Source organism: Sinohyriopsis cumingii, chromosome 9 (assembly GCF_028554795.1).
Source record: "Sinohyriopsis cumingii isolate HCF-2022 chromosome 9, ASM2855479v2, whole genome shotgun sequence".
Lineage (NCBI taxonomy): Eukaryota > Metazoa > Mollusca > Bivalvia > Unionida > Unionidae > Sinohyriopsis > Sinohyriopsis cumingii.
This window is the reverse complement of record NC_142969.1, coordinates 78,715,408-78,734,588: the sequence shown is the minus strand read 5'-3', so window position 1 is coordinate 78,734,588 and position 19,181 is coordinate 78,715,408. Positions and strand designations below refer to the sequence as shown.

The 19,181-nt window shown below is 38.1% G+C and overlaps 1 protein-coding gene across 2 annotated transcripts in view; it reads left to right on the top strand.

The window, feature by feature from the left end:
- Positions 1–14,266, top strand: part of LOC149792076 (eukaryotic translation initiation factor 4B-like) — a 78,085-nt gene extending 63,819 nt beyond the window's left edge. For both annotated transcript variants that reach the window (XM_089970586.1, XM_089970585.1), the window contains exons 16-17: positions 2,114–2,183; positions 10,139–14,266. In XM_089970586.1, coding sequence (XP_089826712.1) covers positions 2,114–2,183; positions 10,139–10,216 — 148 coding nt within the window. In that variant the 3' untranslated portion in view covers positions 10,217–14,266. The remainder of the gene's footprint in view (positions 1–2,113; positions 2,184–10,138) is intronic.
- Positions 14,267–19,181: the final 4,915 nt, after the last annotated feature.

The following is a 19,181-nucleotide window of genomic DNA, read 5'->3' as shown; positions in this document are numbered from 1 at the left end:
ACATGGTTTGATATGGCCTTCTTCCAATAGCTGTCATTCAACACATGGTTTGGTATGGCCTTCTTCCAATAGCAGTCACCCAACATGTGGTTTGGTATGGCCTTCTTCCAATAGCTGTCATTCAACACATGGTTTAGTATGGCCTTCTTCCTATAGCTGTCATTCAACACATGGTTTGGTATGGCCTTCTTCCTATAGCTGTCATTCAACACATGGTTTAGTATGGTCATCTTCCAATAGTAGTCATCCAAAATGTGGATTAGTTTGGAAGACCATGTACAAGGGAAATTGTATATGGGAAGACCTTGTACTATGGAAATTGTTCTTGGAAGACCTTGTACTATGGAAATTGTTCTTGGAAGACCATGTGCTATGGAAATTGTTCTAGAGAAGACCTTGTACTATGGAAATTGTATCAAGGGAAGACCTTATACTATGGAAATTGTTCTTGGAAGACCTTGTACTATGGAAATTGTTCTTGGAAGACCATGTGCTATGGAAATTGTTCTAGAGAAGACCTTGTACTACGGAAATTATCATAGGGAAGACCTTGTACTATGGAAATTGTATATAGGGAAGACCTTGTACAATGGAAAAAGTTCTTGGAAGACCTTGTACTATGGAAATTGTTCATGAGAAGACCTTGTACTATGGAAGTTATCGTAGTGAAGACCTTGTACTATGGAAATTGTTCTAGGGAAGACCTTGTACTATGGGATTTTGTTCATGGGAACATCTTGTACTATGGTTTTTGTTGTTGTTGTTGTGGGGTTTAATGCCATTTTTCAGCACACGAAAGGTTATACATGGCGGCTAGTATTAATGGTGGAGGAAGAACCTGGGAAAACCCCTAAAAGAACCACCGACCCATGAGAAGCTACTGGCAAGCTTTCTCACATACCCACATTGAATGAATCCGAGACTCGAACTGCCGCAGACAGAGGTGAGATGGCAGTGATCCGTAATGGAGAGCACTTTAGACCATTCGGCCACTAGGAGCTCCATGGAATTTGTAATAGGGAAGACCTTGTACTATGGAAATTATTCTAATGAAGACCTTATACTACAGAAATTGTGATATGGAAGACCTTGTATCATGGAAATTGTTCTAGGGAAGACCTTGCGCAATGGAAATTGTATCTAGGGAAGACCTTGTACTATGGAAATTATTTCTAAGGAAGACCTTTTACATTGGAAATTGTACTTGTCAAAACCTTGTCCTAAGGAAATTGTATTAGTGAAAACCTTGTTCTATGGAAATTGTAGTAGGGAATGCCTTGTCCTTTGGAAATTGTTCTAGCGAAGACCTTGTACTATGGAGTTTGTAATAGGGAAGACCTTGTACTACAGAAATTGTTCTAGGGAAGACCTTGTACTATGGAATTTGTTCTAGGGAAGACCTTGTACTTTGGAGTTTGTAATAGGGAAGACCTTGTACTTTGGAGTTTGTAATAGGGAAGACCTTGTACTATGCAATTTGTTCTAGGGAAGACCTTGTACTATGGAATTTGTACTAGTGAAAACCTTGTAACTATGGAAATTGTACAAGTGAAAACCTTGTACTACAGAAATTGTTCTGGGGAAGACCTTGTACTATGGAAATTGTTCTAGGGAAGACCTTGTACTATGGAGATTGTACTAGTGAAAACCTAGTAACTATGGAAATTGTACAAGTGAAAACCTTGTACTGTTTAAATTGTAGTAGGGAATACCTTGTTCTATGGAAATTGTTCTCGGGGGGGAAAAACCTTATGCTATTGATTTTTGTTCTAGGGTGGACCTTGTACTATGGAAATTGTAATAGAGAAGACCTTGTACTATAGAAATTGTAATAGAGAAGACCTTGTACTATAGAAATTGTACTGGGGAAGATATTGTACAATGGAAATTGTACTGAGGAAGACCTTGTACTGGGGAAGACTTGTACTATGGAAATTGTACTGGGGAAGACCATGCTATAAGTGTATCACTGGAAATTGTACTGAGGAAGACCTTGTACTGGGGAAGACTTGTACTATGGAAATTGTACTGGGGAAGACCATGCTATAAGTGTATCACTGGAATGAATGCACATCATTTCATTTCTGATAAGAATATTAATCCATGTTTTCAGAGAGAAGAAAGAAAAGCCACTTCCAAAATCCATAGAGGAAATGCCAAAGTTTGTTATGGATAACAAAAAGGTAAGCCATTTCTTCAAGATTTGTTGGAGTCTCCTCACAAGGCAAGTTCTTAGTGTTTAGTTCTCACTTGTCACTTTCACTGGACTTGTCTTTGTATTGTTGATAATCATGTTGCATATCTCTATTGCATCACATGTTCAGTTATGATTGGTTAATAAGAAAGGTCAAGTGAGAACATGATTGATGCTGAGGCAGGACAACCAGTTAAAACTCTTACACTTATTGTTATTTTAGAAGTAATGCTTGTGATAACACTTGAAGTATATGTGTTTCTTCTTCAAATGTGCTACCCAATCATTATACCTTAGGAGACTACTAATACCTCGCAGACTAAAACTTTTTAGTTAAAAAGTTATCTGCCAACTGAAGGGGCAGTTAGTGTTATCACCCCTTGATACAGGTATTTGTGCCAAATTTTGTAAATAGATAAGTTACTACATCTGCTTGTGCCTACTGACATGCTGTCTACAGAGAAGCCTTGCAATCCACATATAACTATTATTATTATATGCTCATTTTTGGCTCCATTAACTTTACATTGTCAGAATCGTTCAGTATTTTACGATATTGCGCACCTTCATATTTGCATAAAGGAACTACCTTCTATTGTAAACAAACAATGGATGCAGATGCCAGCATTTTTGATTTGTAAACAAATCATGTACACTCATGTAGTAGGTGCTTTACGTTTTGGTTGATGAAATTTGTTTCTGAATGAATTAAAGCAGATGGTTCATGGACTGCCACATACCAGCTGTTTTGGCACATTCTGCATTAACTTTTTTGATACAGTGTTTCAGATTTAGGCTAGCTATACAGCAGATGCCAGACAGGGTCCTTACAAAAAACATGCAAGTGACAAGGAATAAACTTTGTCTTCTTTAGCTGGTAATAAGAATGGCAAAAAATATACTTACAGTTTTACATCCTGAATTTTTCAAAATGTACTTTCTTAGTTATGCAAATCCGAATTACATGAGCCATGTCATAGGTTCTCAATCTTGATTACACATTTCGAAATTGTACTGTAATTTCGAATATATTCCAAGTGCAATTACATCGTCTTTATTGCATTCAAAATGAAATAAACATTATATTCCATAGCATCTTTTGATAATTGCAATTGAAAGACTTTCTATTTTTCCCACATGATTTCAAATAGACAATGACTGAACAGAAACACACTTGCAGATGTCAACATGCTTCTTGGTCGCTGCTTCAGTCCGATGTATTTCATGTACAATTTGCACAGATGAATATATTCCATAATCAAAAAATTTTGTAGAATTGCCAGAACTACCAAAATCTATTCATTCCATTTCAAATGGAAAAATTGTTGCAATATGCATTCATTCACAATATGACTCCAAATTTTAAGTAGACAAAAACACCATTTTCTTTCGAAACTTATGTCTAGCGCACAACTTAAGTTCAAATTTATCGGGGTGGAGTTATGTGCGCATTAATAATGTTGTGTAATGATGAATCTGCACTTGTGTATTTAATTTGGAATACGGCATACATTCATTTACTTTGTTTCTCGTATGTTTTGTTTATGTAAGTAAGCTTTAGGTAGAATAAGAAAATGAGCATATAATAAAAAGGTTACTGCATTTGAATGGGAAAACTTAAAGCAGGAGGATGTCCTCAGTTTGCATGCTCATGGCATGAAATGACTGGCTTCACCATGTGTAGTATTGCACTCCATACAGTTCACCAATCACAATGCAAGCCAAGCTATCATGTTTGGTTACAGCTTCTAATCCTCCCTTACCGTTGCACAATGGAAAACCTTTATTAGCAGAACCAGTAGTAAATTTACTGCTTGGACTCCACACCTAATATCCTTTCTCACCTCCACCAGTAGTATATTTACTGCTTGGACTCCACACCTAATCTCCTTTCTCACCTCCACTGATCAAGATCAGGATCAAAACAAACCACCTCAGTTGCTGACACTAGATGTACAGACCAGCTTTATTGAAATATTCAATACCTTGTTCCAACCTAATGAACTGTACTACATCATGCCAACTACCATAGACCTGTTCTGCCATGACTCATATTGCAATGGATCAATAACACAGCCAGTTGCCCATTGTCAGCCACCAGACAATTGATCTTTGTTCAGTTTGCTGAACCCACAAGATACAGGCAACTAGTCTAACCCACATAGTGCTACAAGACAATGCAAATAATGCCCAGCTCAGTGTTTAAGTAACCAGGGATGTTGCTTCACTTTGTTCTCAAGCCTTTGCCACTCAAAGAGTGTTTTTCTTAGCGACCATTCGGACGTTATCATATCTAACCACTATAGTCGATTGTATATATAGCAAGCTAAAGATGTTAAGCCCTTATTTACTATATTGGCGGAGATGGAGATGAAAGCAAGCCCACTCAGATATTATGTCGCACAGCAGTATGGACTGGTTTTGTGGATCAAATATCGCCTAACCTGTCTCAGTGCAAATGACAGTATAATATAATGGCACTGTTCTGACAAAACTGCATTTTGACAGTTGCCTCAGATCACAACATGTCACTAATACAGTTGTATTTGCCATTTAGCCAAAAGACGGGGGGGGGGGCCGAGTGGTCTAAAGCGCTCTTTGTTACGGATCACTGCCATCTCACCTCTGTCTGCGGCGGTTCGAGTCTAAGATTCAGCCAATGTGGGTATGTGAGAAAGCTTGCCAGTAGCTTCTCATGGGTCGGTGGTTCTTTCCGGGGTTTTCTCTGGTTCTTCCTCCACCATTAATACTGGCCGCCATGTATAGCCTATCATGTGCTGCAAAATGGCGTTAAACCCCACAACAACAACAACAACAACCAAAAGACAGGTCTTTGTTTGAGCTGTATAGACTGGTTCTGTGGATCAAACATCCACTTACCTGCCTTGACAAAATAAATTCACAATCGCATGAAGATAAATGTCACTGTTCCATCAAAACTGGACTCTGCTATACATCTCAGATTACAACATATCACTATCACATTCATTCTTGTCATTTAAACCAAAAGAAAGCCTTTGTGCAGTTAGCCTACTTCATGCAACAAGGCACTTTCATAAATGAGCCACAGGTCACTCAACGCATCTGGTGCCCAGTTTAGTGCCCCATTACAGTAGAGTTACTGCGTTCTCACGTCTATGTCACTCAAAGGGAGCACTCACTTGGTAATAAAATCCCGATCATGACATTCTGTGAGTATGGTGGGTAACTCCTGTTGACAATCTTCTCCAGTTTCATCTCAGATTTGTACAGAAGGCATAAACATTGCCAGGTTCACTCAACAAAGTACACTCATAAGCTCCATAATTGCACTGACAAGAGAAGACAATGCCTTCCAAGTGTCAATCAAAGAAGTCCTGCTATTGCCACTAGAAGTTTCAGCATTCTAATCAGCAAAAACCAACTTTCATTGATGTGGGTAGAGTGGCTGACTCAGAGAGCATTGCATACACATAGCAGATATGGCAATGGTGAAGCCCTTGTCATTAAGCCCTTGTCAAATATTGTGTTTCATGGTGAAATAGGAACAGATTTTATAGAGTACATATCCTATAACCCACTACCAAACCATACGGGGGCCCCGAGTGGCCGAGTGGTCTAAAGCGCTCTCCATTACGGATCACTGCCATCTCACCTCTGTCTGCATGGGTTCAAGTCCCAGATTCGGCCAATGTGGATATGTGAGAAAGCTTGCCAGTAGCTTCTCGAGGGTCGGTGGTTCTTTCTGAGAATTTCCCGGGTTCTTCCTCCACCATTAATACTGGCCGCCATGTATAGCCTATCATGAGCTAAAAATGGCGTTAAACCCTACAACAACAACAACAACAACCAAACCATACGGACTTTGACAAAGTCACGGAGGATTCAATAGCCCAGTTCAGTATCAGGCTCTGCAGTCAGAACCCTGCAGTTCTGACAGAATGGGACAGTATAACACCTGACAGCCCATGTTTTCATCGCAAAGAACTGGCTATTCCTGTTCATGGGGAATCAAGATTTTTGTAGTGAAAGAGGTGTCTAGTCTGGACACTTCATCTCAAGGTCATCTACAGGACTGACAGTGTTATGATGTGAGATCCTGCGACTTCTTAGCCATCGGGGGGGGGGAGATGACATATCATCACAGACACTTTCTTCCTGGATAAAATGGGTTATTCTTTCTGTATATTGGGAAATAATCCAAAATCAGATGAATTTGCTACGCATTTCAGCACAACAGTCTCCATAAGAATTGCATTTGAGTGAAACTTGTGTTATCTGATCCATGGAATGGAGTCAGAATCCTTGTTTTTCCAGCTTTTATCTCAGAGATTTTTCATCCCAATAGGCTCAGCTCAACCTGGTAGGACCTATAACTATGCCACAATGGGTTACCTTCCCAGATGATTCGTTCTGGTAGGACGTATAGCCATGGCACAGTGGGTTACCTTCCCAGATGATTCAACCTGGTAGGACCTATAACTATGCCACAATGGGTTACCTTCCCAGATTCATTCTGGTAGGACCTATAGCCATGGCACAGTGGGTTACCTTCCCAGATGATTCAACCTGGTATGACCTATAGCCATGGCACATTGGGTTACCTTCCCAGATGATTCAACCTGGTAGGACCTATTGCCATGGTGCAATGGGTTACCTTCCAGATGATTCATCCTGGTAGGACCTATAGCCATGGTGCAATGGGTTACCTTACAGATGATCCATCCTGGTAGGACCTATAGTCATGGCACATTGGGTTACCTTCCCGGATGATTCAACCTGGTAGGACCTATAGCCATGGCACATTGGGTTACCTTCCCAAATGATTCAACCTGGTAGGACCTACTGCCATGGTGCAATGGGTTACCTTCCAGATGATTCATTCTGGTAGGACCTATAGCCATGGTGCAATGGGTTACCTTCGAGATGATTCATCCTGGTAGGACCTATAGTCATGGCACATTGGGTTACCTTCCCAGATGATTCAACCTGTTAGGACCTATAGCCATGGCACATTGGGTTACCTTCCCAGATGATTCAACCTGTTAGGACCTATTGCCATGATGCAATGGGTTACCTTCCAGATGATTCATCCTGGTGGGACCTATAGCCATGGTGCCATGGGTTACCTTCCAGATGATTCATCCTGGTAGGACCTATATTCATGACACATTGGGTTACCTTCCCAGATGATTCATCCTGGTAGGACCTATAGTCATGGCATATTGGGTTACCTTCCCAGATGATTCAACCTGGTAGGACCTATAGCCATGGCACATTGGGTTACCTTCCCAGATGATTCAACCTGGGAGGACCTATTGCCATGATGCAATGGGTTACCTTCCAGATGATTCGTCCTGGTGGGACCTATAGCCATGGTGCCGTGGGTTACCTTCCAGATGATTCATCCTGGTAGGATCTATATTCATAACACATTGGGTTACCTTCCCAGATGATTCATCCTGGTAGGACCTATAGTCATGGCACATTGGGTTACCTTCCCAGATGATTCAACCTGGTAGGACCTATATTCATGACACATCGGGTTACCTTCCCAGATGATTCATCCTGGTAGGACCTATACTGTATTTTCCCGCATATATCCCGCAGACTCAGATAATCTGCACCCTCATATAGCCCGCGGGTTTTGAGGTTTTGTGTAAAAAATCGTTGGCATAACCCGCACCTTTGTATAACCCGCAACCATAGATTGATGAACTTTTTGTGTATGTTCACATTGTCTACCATTACTGTTTTTAGAAGGACCGAATTCGTCAATGCTCACACGTGGATGACGAATGATACTACAACTACTACATATTCACTCACCCGCCCAACATGCAAATTTGTATTTACGCTATCAAGTCAGTCGGCTACGGTCCATATTCATCCCTCTGCATCAGTTCAAGTTAGTCACCCTGCCTCCGCTATATTCCGGCTGGCAGCCGGCAGATTTGAATTTTGAAGCCAGGTACTTGTGAGCCGGATACGCAATGGTGTGAGGTCCTGAGGCTGAATGCCACAATTGTCAATTTCGAATGTAGCTCGCATGACGTCAATTAACTACCGGTATTCAGGCTCGGTACACAGTGCTTGTGCGCGTAGGCTGTCTATAGGAGCTGTGCCTGAACTACAGGCTACATAAACGCGGACATTTCTAAATAATCTTGTATTCTTTTTAATTGTAGATTTGAGTTTAAATAATTTCTTTCTGTTTAATTTAAAAAAATGCCGAAACGAAAGTCTTACACAGCCGACTTCAAGCTAACTGCCATTGCGTATGCTGAAGTGCATGGCAATAGAGCCACAGGCAGAAAATTTGATATTGATGAGAGTGTAATCCGAGGTTGGAGAAAAGAAAAAGGAACGTTGGAGAAGATGAATCCACGAAAACGTGCTCGTCGCGGACCTAAAGCAAAATGGCTTCACCTTGAAGCTGACCTGAAGCAGTGGATCGTGGCCCAGCGGGAAAACAACCGACCAGTCTCGACAGTTGCCATCAAACTGAAGGCCAAACTCATGGCGGCAGAGAAGCACATTGATGATTTTATAGGAGGAGTGCATTGGGTATATAAATTTATGAAGAGGAACCAATTGTCAGTCAGAACACGAATGACCGTCGGCCAACGTCTACCCGAGAATAGAAATTTTAAGTTTTTATCCCGAAATGTTGATTTGGTCCCGATACCGTAAGTTGTTGTGAAGTCACCGTAGTAGCCATAATATCCAACCCTAGCAAAACAAAACTAGAACAATATATAAGTTATGTGGTTATGTTTTTCAAACAATATATTGAAATATTATTACGTGTAAAAAATTTGTGATATAGCCCACACCCTTATATAACCCGCACCGCCACCCCCACCCCCCTGCGGGGTTTGTAAAATCGGGTATAACCCGCGGGATATATGCGGGAAAATATGGTATTCATGACACAATGGGTTACCTTCCAGATGATTCATCCTGGTAGGACCTATGTTCATGACACATTGGGTTACCTTCCCAGATGATTCAACCTGTTAGGACCTATAGCCATGGCACATTGGGTTACCTTCCCAGATGATTCAACCTGTTAGGACCTATAGCCATGGCACATTGGGTTACCTTCCCAGATGATTCAACCTGTTGGGACCTATAGCCATGGTGCAATGGGTTACCTTCCCAGATGATTCAACCTGTTAGGACCTATAGCCATGGCACATTGGGTTACCTTCCCAGATGATTCAACCTGTTAGGACCTATAGCCATGGCACATTGGGTTTCCTTCTCAGGTCATTCAATAGCTTCATAAGGATGCAGCTTCATGACTTTGCTAGATTTGTGGGAGGGTCAAAATTTTCACTTTCAAAGTCATTCACCAACAGATGGGTCTATTCTTCAACCAACTTGGTTATCTAGAAGCTGTCACATTATTTACTAAATTGAATTTAAACTTTGCCATCACCCCTTTATCCTGAAATATAGACTTACTTACTGCATTAGTACCCAGTTGTAATAATTATCCTTGTGATATCAGTCAGATTAATTTATTTAGAAAAGTGACCAGGAGGGAGCTTGTGAAATCAGATTAAGGATACATAATAATGTGATCAGATTAAGGATACAATAGTAATGCAATCACAATAAGGATACAATAATGTAATTGCATTAAGGATACAATAATAATGTGATTGCATTAAGGATACAATAATAATGTGATTGCATTAAGGATACAATAATAATGTGATTGCATTAGAATACAATAAAAATGTCATCACCTTAAGGATACAATAATGAGATCACATTAAGAATACAATGATAATGTGATCCCATTAAGGATACAGTTATCCATTCTGCTGTTGATGTGCTGCTAGTTAACACAAACTAGCTCTTTTGAATTGTAACTTGGTTGAAGCTTTGTAGTTTCACTGACAGATGTGGAACAGTTTCAAGTTAAGAAGTTCATTATGCACTTTTTTTTTATAGGATTGGAGTGATGCTAACAAGTTTGCTTATCTCCAAGGTGATGAAGCGGATCTGGAAAGAGAGGATGTGGAAAATTAAAAATTTAGTCATATGTGTTTGAAGAAGTACTGTTAACTGGAATTACGTAAAACACAGACTGGTACTCTTAACATTTCAGGATAATTAGATCCTGAGAATTAATGGCTTCACAAACTGAGATGTACTACAGATTAAATTCATTTGACTTTCTTGTACATTTTACAGCTTCTTCTTTGGTCTTTTTGTCTGATCTTTGTCCACCACTCTAATCCAGTTAATGAAAGGAATTTTATTCCAAGTCGCTGTTGAAATTAAAATAGATACTTTACAATGAAGTGACAGCATCAGTTTTTAAAACATTTTTGGTGGGCTTGACAGTGCACCACATTTTTATTTTTGCATAAATCCGCATAGATGTAATCTTAATCCATCTAGTTATTTATTGACTACACAACATACAGTACTAAGTATGGCTAGTATGACCATACTTTTGTATTACTAAGTCTCTTTGTGTATTGCTTACACTGCATACAGTATTAGGTGTGGCAAAAAAGACTCCACTTTAACTAAGTTCCATTATACTGTGGCCACACTGCATATTGTATTATGTGGGATGATGATTATTCAATTTACCATGGCAATCTTGAAAAGAGATGGGCTGCAGTACAGAATGTTTTGAAAGTGATATTATGGTTGTCTGATATATTACTGACAGATGATGATGGTAATCATTGGGTACTAGGATATCAGTAGACAGATGATGCTAATGATTGTGTACTATGATGTCAGTAACAAGTATTGTGCCTTATGGTGTTGCATAACTTTGGTGGATATTTGAATTGTTGTTACTACACTTGAAGCACACAGTTTGTGCACCACACTGTCACTAGATCACTGATCGAAGGTAGTGTCCAGTGATATGGCAGTTGATGTTAAATGAATTCGGAGTGGGATATTTTTACAGGAGTCCAATGATATGGCAGTTGATGTTAAATGAATTCGGAGTGGGATACAGGAGTACTCAGGGTCATGCATATTCCAGCTCATTTGGTATTTGTATGCCTGGCATAAGTCGCAGAACAGATCATGTTATAATGTTGTCCAGCAGGGTGGTGTCCATCCACTTGTCAGTATATTGCCAATTTTCACACTGTAACTTGAGTTGTCCACCATCTATAGTTGCCAGACTTAGTGGATGCTGTGCACCTGGGTTATTGAAGAACTCTATTGAAGTTGGGGTTAAAAGGTCAAAGGTTAACTTTCAGTAACTCAAAGAAGAAAATAGTGTCTCCAACAAGACCAGTTACTAAGCTTTGCAGATGGCATGCACTTGGGATAAGGAAGAAACTTGTCAGTTTTTATGTCAAGTTCAAATACCAAAACCGAAATCTGGTCTCTGCACAAGAACATTTGTTCTGTATCACACACATGGATCAAACTCTGTGGATGGTTTGCCTTTGTGGAAAGGAACAAACCTGTTTATTTTGTGGTTCAAAGGTAGATATCAACATGAATGAAATGAGAAAAATCGTGTCGGCCCCAAAATTTTGTTGTTAGACGTCTACCTTCAAGAAGGACTGTGTTTGGTAAAATAAGCATATTGATTTTTGGTGTCAAAGGTCAAGGTTATTATGACATGAGATGTTTTTTTAACAATGGTTGTTGTTGATGTAGGGTTTAACACTATTTTTCAGCACAAGATAGGCTATAAATGGCAGCCAGTATAAATGGTGAAGGAAGAACCTGGGAAAACCCCAGAAAGAACCACTGACCCACGAGAAGTTACTGGCAAGCTTTCTCACATACATTGGCCAAGCCCAAGACTCAAGCCCACGCAGACAGTTTAAAAATGGTTTTTGCATAATAATGTTAGTTTTAGACCACATGCCATGACAGAAGTTTATGGAGGGCTTGTCCTTGAATGTATTGAGGAGCCCTGTTTATTTTTGAGTATCAGTGGTCAAAGGTCATTGTGATTCAAAGAAAAATTGGTTTTGCAGAACATTTTTTTTCTCTTAGAGTAATCTTTGTAGAAGGTTTGTACATGTCTTAATGTAGAGTCTAAAGGTCAGAGGTCATGGTCACTGTAAGTCAAACAACAAAATAACTATTTCAGTACATCAGGTGGACTTTAAGGCTGCACAGCTTGACGAAAGTTAAAAGTCATTGAGACCTTTTAGTCTATAATCACTTAAGTCAACTCTACCTCACTAGTGTCTACATAGAAGACTGTTAAACAGGGAGGTGTATAATGTGCCATTCACTGTACTGTATTCTTCTCTTTTAGTAAGCATTTTGCAGTAGGAGAATTTTTTACGTGGAAGAGTGATGCTTAATGTATTTGTGGTACAGTAGACATGTCTGTTATGCTGAACATTTTGTCCAGTTTCTTATAAAAGTCATTGCTTATTTTTCAGTATCAAAGGAATGTTTGTATTACATGTACATAAGACCCGGTTTTTTTTGTACATTGCTTGTAAAATAATTCAGAATATTTTTAAAATATTCACAATTCCTTCCAGTGTCATCATAGAATTTGTCAATTCATCTTCTGTGCCTAATTGAGCTTTGCACTTTATTTCATTGTGTAAATGTGGATGAAATTGACATGGTTGACATTTACAAAGCAAGATTGTTCTACATACACTATGTAAGATAGTTATGGTTGCTTATTTAACATATGGTGTAAAAGAATCTGTAAGCATGGCCTTCTCAGTGACTTACAGACAGAAGTTGTTGTGAGAATTCCATTGGCTTTGCTAATTATCAGGTTAGTCTTTGCAATAAAGATATTGACAATGAAATTCACCAAACTTAGCAGTTCTTTTGGACTCCCTTTAGAACTCTGAAGTAGTTTTGTTTAACTTTCTTATAGGGCAACTATCACAACTTTAAATGTCATCTGCACAGGGCTCAGAAATTATGGTTAGATGTCTACATATACATTTACATAGGTGACGGATGATCATTCATGTTCACCCATCTTTTAAAAATGCTTGGGTTTGATAGATGGCTTTAAGTTCTTTTGAATTCTGACTTTTTAGAATGGGCTAATTTTGACACTGTTCGATGGCATTAGGTTGTTTTCAAATCCAACTTGTTGAATGGACTAATTTTGACAGTGTCAAATAGCTTCCAAGTTCTTTTAGAGTCTGACCTATTGAACTGTTGAATGGGCTTGGAATTATTTCCCATATATACTCACAAGTTGGGTCCAGCTGCAAGCCATTGCATAATGCACCAGTAGATTTGGGTCTGCAGTTTATTAGGACAACAGACAACAAAGACTCTGATTTGCTGGTGTGTTACGCAGTCGTTTATGTTTGCAGTTGTACCCGACTTGTAAGCACATATATAGTAATTACCATACCTGAATGAGTGAGAGCGAGAGAATGTACATCATAATCCTGGTGTGACTTTAATTTTGTTGTTGTTTTTGTTATTGGCATGGACAATATTGAGTTTCTGCATCAGGGAAACGTCTATACACTTGATTTTTTTTTTCATGATGTTCTTATTCTGTCCACATATTGTTGATTGGTATGCAAGTAGAAAAATCAAAGTTAGCAAGTTTCAGAAATTTCTCAGATTATGATTTGTTTTTATTAAAAGTTACAGATTTTAAAAATATGTGGTACTTGAGCATGTTTAAAGCCTTTCCAATAGGGTCAGTCATAAAATGTGTCCAGCACAGAATTTCAGCTCAAAATCAAAAATATCATTTTTGATATTCATTTAGTATACTCACAATAAACTTGCCCAGACTTCAGAATTAATTTTATATTGTTCTTCTATTTGTACTATTATATTTATGTCTTGAATCAGAATTATGTTTTGCTGCTCAGTTTAGATTGTGACTACGGGGCCAGATCTGTGTAGGTTTGGGTTTATTAATTTAAAGAGCACCCAGTGTCATTTATTATAGCTGGGTACAATTTGTTGCATGATGGAGATACTATTTATTTTACCCAAAATATTGGCATCTCGGCTAATATAATCCTTACTAATCAGATCTGGGATAATTAAAATGTCATTCATCAAGAAAATTTGTTTCAGTGTTGAAATTTCAGTACAGAATTATATGAAATAAAAGTGACATCCATATCATAATGTCCGATTCTGTCTTCTCATTTGTCTTGTAGATTCTGGGAAATACCTTATGACAGTGGATCAAGTTTTACACAATGCAAACAGTTGTATATCAATTTTCAGTTAGAATGTGGTTTCACCTGGTTTGTTGACATCAACATAGTTGAACATTGTTGTAGTCAAACTTGGGTATGGTAATGTAGCAAGAAGATACAGGCATTTTGAATTAATGTTAACTTTGCATGTATTTCCCTTAGTTGATTGAGAAGGATTTCTAGACATTTTCAGATATTTAGTCAAAGTCAAACATTTTCAACCTCCATCATTTGGAGCTTCTGTTTTGTACAATGGTTGCTGCGGCACCATCAGATATGGCCACTATTATTAATACAAGAAAAACTTTTAAACAACTTCTGTGATGCTACTCAATAGAATTTTGCCATATTGTATAGAAGTATCATGGAGTGGAGGTATTTGAGATTTATTCAGATGATGTACAGATTGTATAGAAGTATCCTGGAGTGGAGGTATTTCAGATTTATACAGATGATGTACAGATTGTATAGAAGTATCCTGAAGTGGAGGTATTTCAGATTTATACAGATGATGTACAGATTGTATAGAGGTATCCTGGAGTGGAGGTATTTCAGATTTATACAGATGATGTACAGATTGTATAGAAGTATACTGAAGTGGAGGTATTTCAGATTTATACAGATGATGTACAGATTGTAAAGAGGTATCCTGGAGTGGAGGTATTTCAGATTTATACAGATGATGTACAGATTGTATAGAAGTATCCTGAAGTGGAGGTATTTCAGATTTATACAGATGATGTACAGATTGTATAGAAGTATCCTGGAGTAGAGGTATTTCAGATTTATACAGATGATGTACGGATTGTATAGAAGTATCCTGGAGTGGAGGTATTTCAGATTTATACAGATGATGTACAGATTGTATAGAAGTATCCTGGAGTGGAGGTATTTCAGATTTATACAGATGATGTACAGATTGTATAGAAGTATCCTGGAGTGGAGGTATTTCAGATTTATACAGATGATGTACAGATTGTATAGAAGTATCCTGGAGTGGAGGTATTTCAGATTTATACAGATGATGTACAGATTATATAGAAGTATCCTGGAGTGGAGGTATTTCAGATTTATACAGATGATGTACAGATTGTATAGAAGTATCCTGGAGTGGAGGTATTTCAGATTTATACAGATGATGTACAGATTATATAGAAGTATCCTGGAGTGGAGGTATTTCAGATTTATACAGATGATGTACAGATTATATAGAAGTATCCTGGAGTGGAGGTATTTCAGATTTATATAGATGATGTACAGATTGCTCAGAAGTATCCTGGAGTGGAGGTATTTCAGATTTATACAGATGATCAGATGATGTACAGATTGTACAGAAGTATGCCGGAGTGGCGGTATTTCACATTTATACAGATGATGTACAGATTGTACTGATTTGCTATGGCTACTTGTACTAAATCCATAAAATGCATTAAGTCTATTCAAAACATATACAACCAAAATTACTTGCCAGAATTTAACAGACAATAGAAAGCAACCTGGCATAAATTTGATGCCATCAGTTATGGCCATCATTACTAAAATTAATGGTTAGAGCGTCCACCTTGGATGCGGGAGGTTGAGGGTTCGATCCCTGGCCGAGTCATACCAAAGACTTATAAAATGTTCCTAACAGCTGCCTCACTTGGTGCTCAGCATTAAGAGGTTAGTGTTAGGACTGGTCAGCTTGGTGTCAGGATAATGTGACTAGGTGGGACATCATGCTACATGTTTGCGGCGTGATGCCCCAGTGCTAGACATCACTATAAACTGCCACACTGCAGACATCGTAGTGATATGACTGAAAAATTGTTAAAGCTATGTTAAAAATCCAAATCATACACACATACACACTAAAATTAAATAAATCTTAAAGGACTTATTCAGAAATAGACTTGCAGAAGATGACCAAATTTCACAGCAAGCATTCTAGCATGAAATGATACCAATTCCCAATCAAAAAGTGTTCATATAATTTCCTTGTGAACTCCTAGAACTCCAGAGTTCCCTACCATTTTGTAAGTCACACATGCAGTCTCAAGAAACCCCAACTTTGCTAATGTCTTGTTGCAAATTTTTTTATTTTATTCATTATATATTTCATAATGAAATATTGAAATACATCAAGGGGAGAAAAAGATAATGTCACAGTGGTGATACTGCTTTTATTGATACAGTTTAGATATCACATTTGGAACTACAGTCAAACCTGACAAGAGCAGCCACTCGTGGAAAACACAAAACTGGCCATTGCACACAAGTGACACCTGTTCACAGGTCCACCATCTAAAAATTATATTTTATCACGATTGTCTTATGTGAATTGTACAACATAGTCATAATTATGGGTATATGTCTAAATTTATGATCAATACAAGATTTCTGTATCCTGCTCACTTTAATCCAAGAAACGAAACCATCAACAACTTAATAACATACATCAATCCTAGTTTGTTCTAGCTAACACAATTTCCGGATTAGTCAGTCGTTTAACTCACCAAGATCAGTAGTAGGTTTATGTGAGAGACCCTTGATGAACCGAAAGTAAAAAAGAAGCTGTATATGGCTACTTGTTGTGGCCCATAAACTGAAACTTCACATGCATTCGTAGACACATTTTGAATAATGAATGACTCCTTACCCTAATGGAAAGGGATGTAACTCGTATCTCTTCTAAAAGACGATCCTTTATTTCTTCAGAGATAACTTTAATTGCAGATATCTAACTATACCTGTCACACTAGGACATAAGGCGGTTTCATTTCTGCTGTGATAACACAACTACTTTTACCAGCATGCAGAAATGAATTGCTTTGATCATTGCCAGTCAGGATAAAAACTGCCTTGCTTTTGAAGCTGACATGTTGACACCATTTAGTTTCACTGACAATGTGACCATATGTTCGAGATATGAAATGCTTAAATATCAAATCACATGATGTACTTTATCTAAACGACATCTTGCTCATCAACAAAATATGTGTTCATTTGCGTACTTGGAGCAGTCACTGAAGCCACCAATTCGTCAGGAAACACCTGCCTGCAAAAGGCAGGTGACCATTAAAGACCTGGCATTTATATAAGAAATTAGAGGGATGCTTAGAATGGCCATTGTAAACAGGTGACTGTTAAGACAGGTTTAACTACCTTCTTTCCCCATTTGGGAAATATATCTAGCCTTATGTATGTTATTTAGATCTCTCTTTACACATTTGGATCTCTTGCTCTCTCTCTCAATCTCTCTCGATCGATCAAATGATCTAAAAATGTCAGAACTGTATCCCCTCTAATATACATTTATTTAATAATAAGGAAATGCCACCAAACAATGTCTGAAAACGAAGTGTTGCTGGTATACTTTTCTTGCCAGATTAATTTATTTTCCTTTCAATAAGAATTTTAATCAGAAGCATGAGAAGAATTTTATTCACAAGAGTTATTTCCCTTACTCTAAAACCGTTCACTAGAGAAATCTCAGCAGAGGATTTGTGGATCAACATATGCAGAAAACAATTATATGAATCAATTTTGCGTGTATGCCTTAAGATTTGAGGTAACCTACATCAATAGTTGTATGGTTTACTGATACCAAAATGTTTAAATGCAATAAAAAATAATTACAACTGGACAGAATAAACCAAGATTTTCATGTTAGAGATTAGACTAGTTACATGTTAAAAATAATATTCCCTCCACCTCCCATAACATGTGAAAGAGCAGTGAGGTATATCTGATGCCATTAACATTATTTCATAAAACTAATTAAATCCTTGAGTACTCATTGCTAGATAAACCCATCTTGCATGCATTTTCACAAAGTCCTTTACATCACAATCATACCTTTCTGCTTTTGGAACTGACCATTCAAGCAAAACATTAACTAGTTGATTTAGGTAGGTATGCAGTGCTCTCATGAATTGTTCTGTCCTACTACAGTCTTTATTGGAATAATTAATTAGAAGGTTGCATCTGGTGAAATTTGATTCACGTCAGTGGTATGCACTTATAAGAAATTGAGTTTGCTCTGAAAATGTTATGCTAATTTGACACTGGACCACATATTCTTGAGGTCCATGCATCAGTTATGGGCACCTTGACTAATAATAGTAATGCCTCTTAGCATGGTGTCTGTATGCCATCCAGGTTTCACATGCATACTGCAGAGTCGGCAATATAATGGCTTTGTAGACCTTAAGTTTCCAGAATGATGCCTCTGTTTTCCCACACATTTACACATAGTCTGCCAAGGGTCATGCTTGCTTTAGCAATTCTTGCATTGGTTTCATCACTGAAAAGGACTGGACATAACATTGTGCTGCCGTGATAGGTGAACATGTCCTTTGTCAATATGACAGAAGTGATGTCCCAACCTGCCTTACCATATCAGTAAATGGCCAAACCACCCTGTTTTGGCCATTTACTGATAAGGTAAGGCAGGTTGGGACATCACTTCCGTCATATTGAGACAAGATTGCACAACCGAAATTGTCACCAGCTGAAGGGAAAAGGTCGATACACTGTTGCATATACCACAGTTAACATAATAGATGCAAATTATGTTTATTTTCAGATGTAAAATCTGATGTCTGAATATAAAATGCATTTACCCAAGGATAATGCATTTAAAATAAAAATAGTATTGATATAACACATTTTTATTTAATCTGCAATAATTTTAAAATTTTGACACATCATGCCTGGAAAAACATCTAGAGAAAAGTACTTGATATATAATTGACCAAAAGGAACACAACAGTTTATACTGGATTTGTGGAGCCACAGTATGCTGCTGCGTTTTGTGCTCATAATCAGAAATATAACTGATGCTGATACTGTTGAAGGAT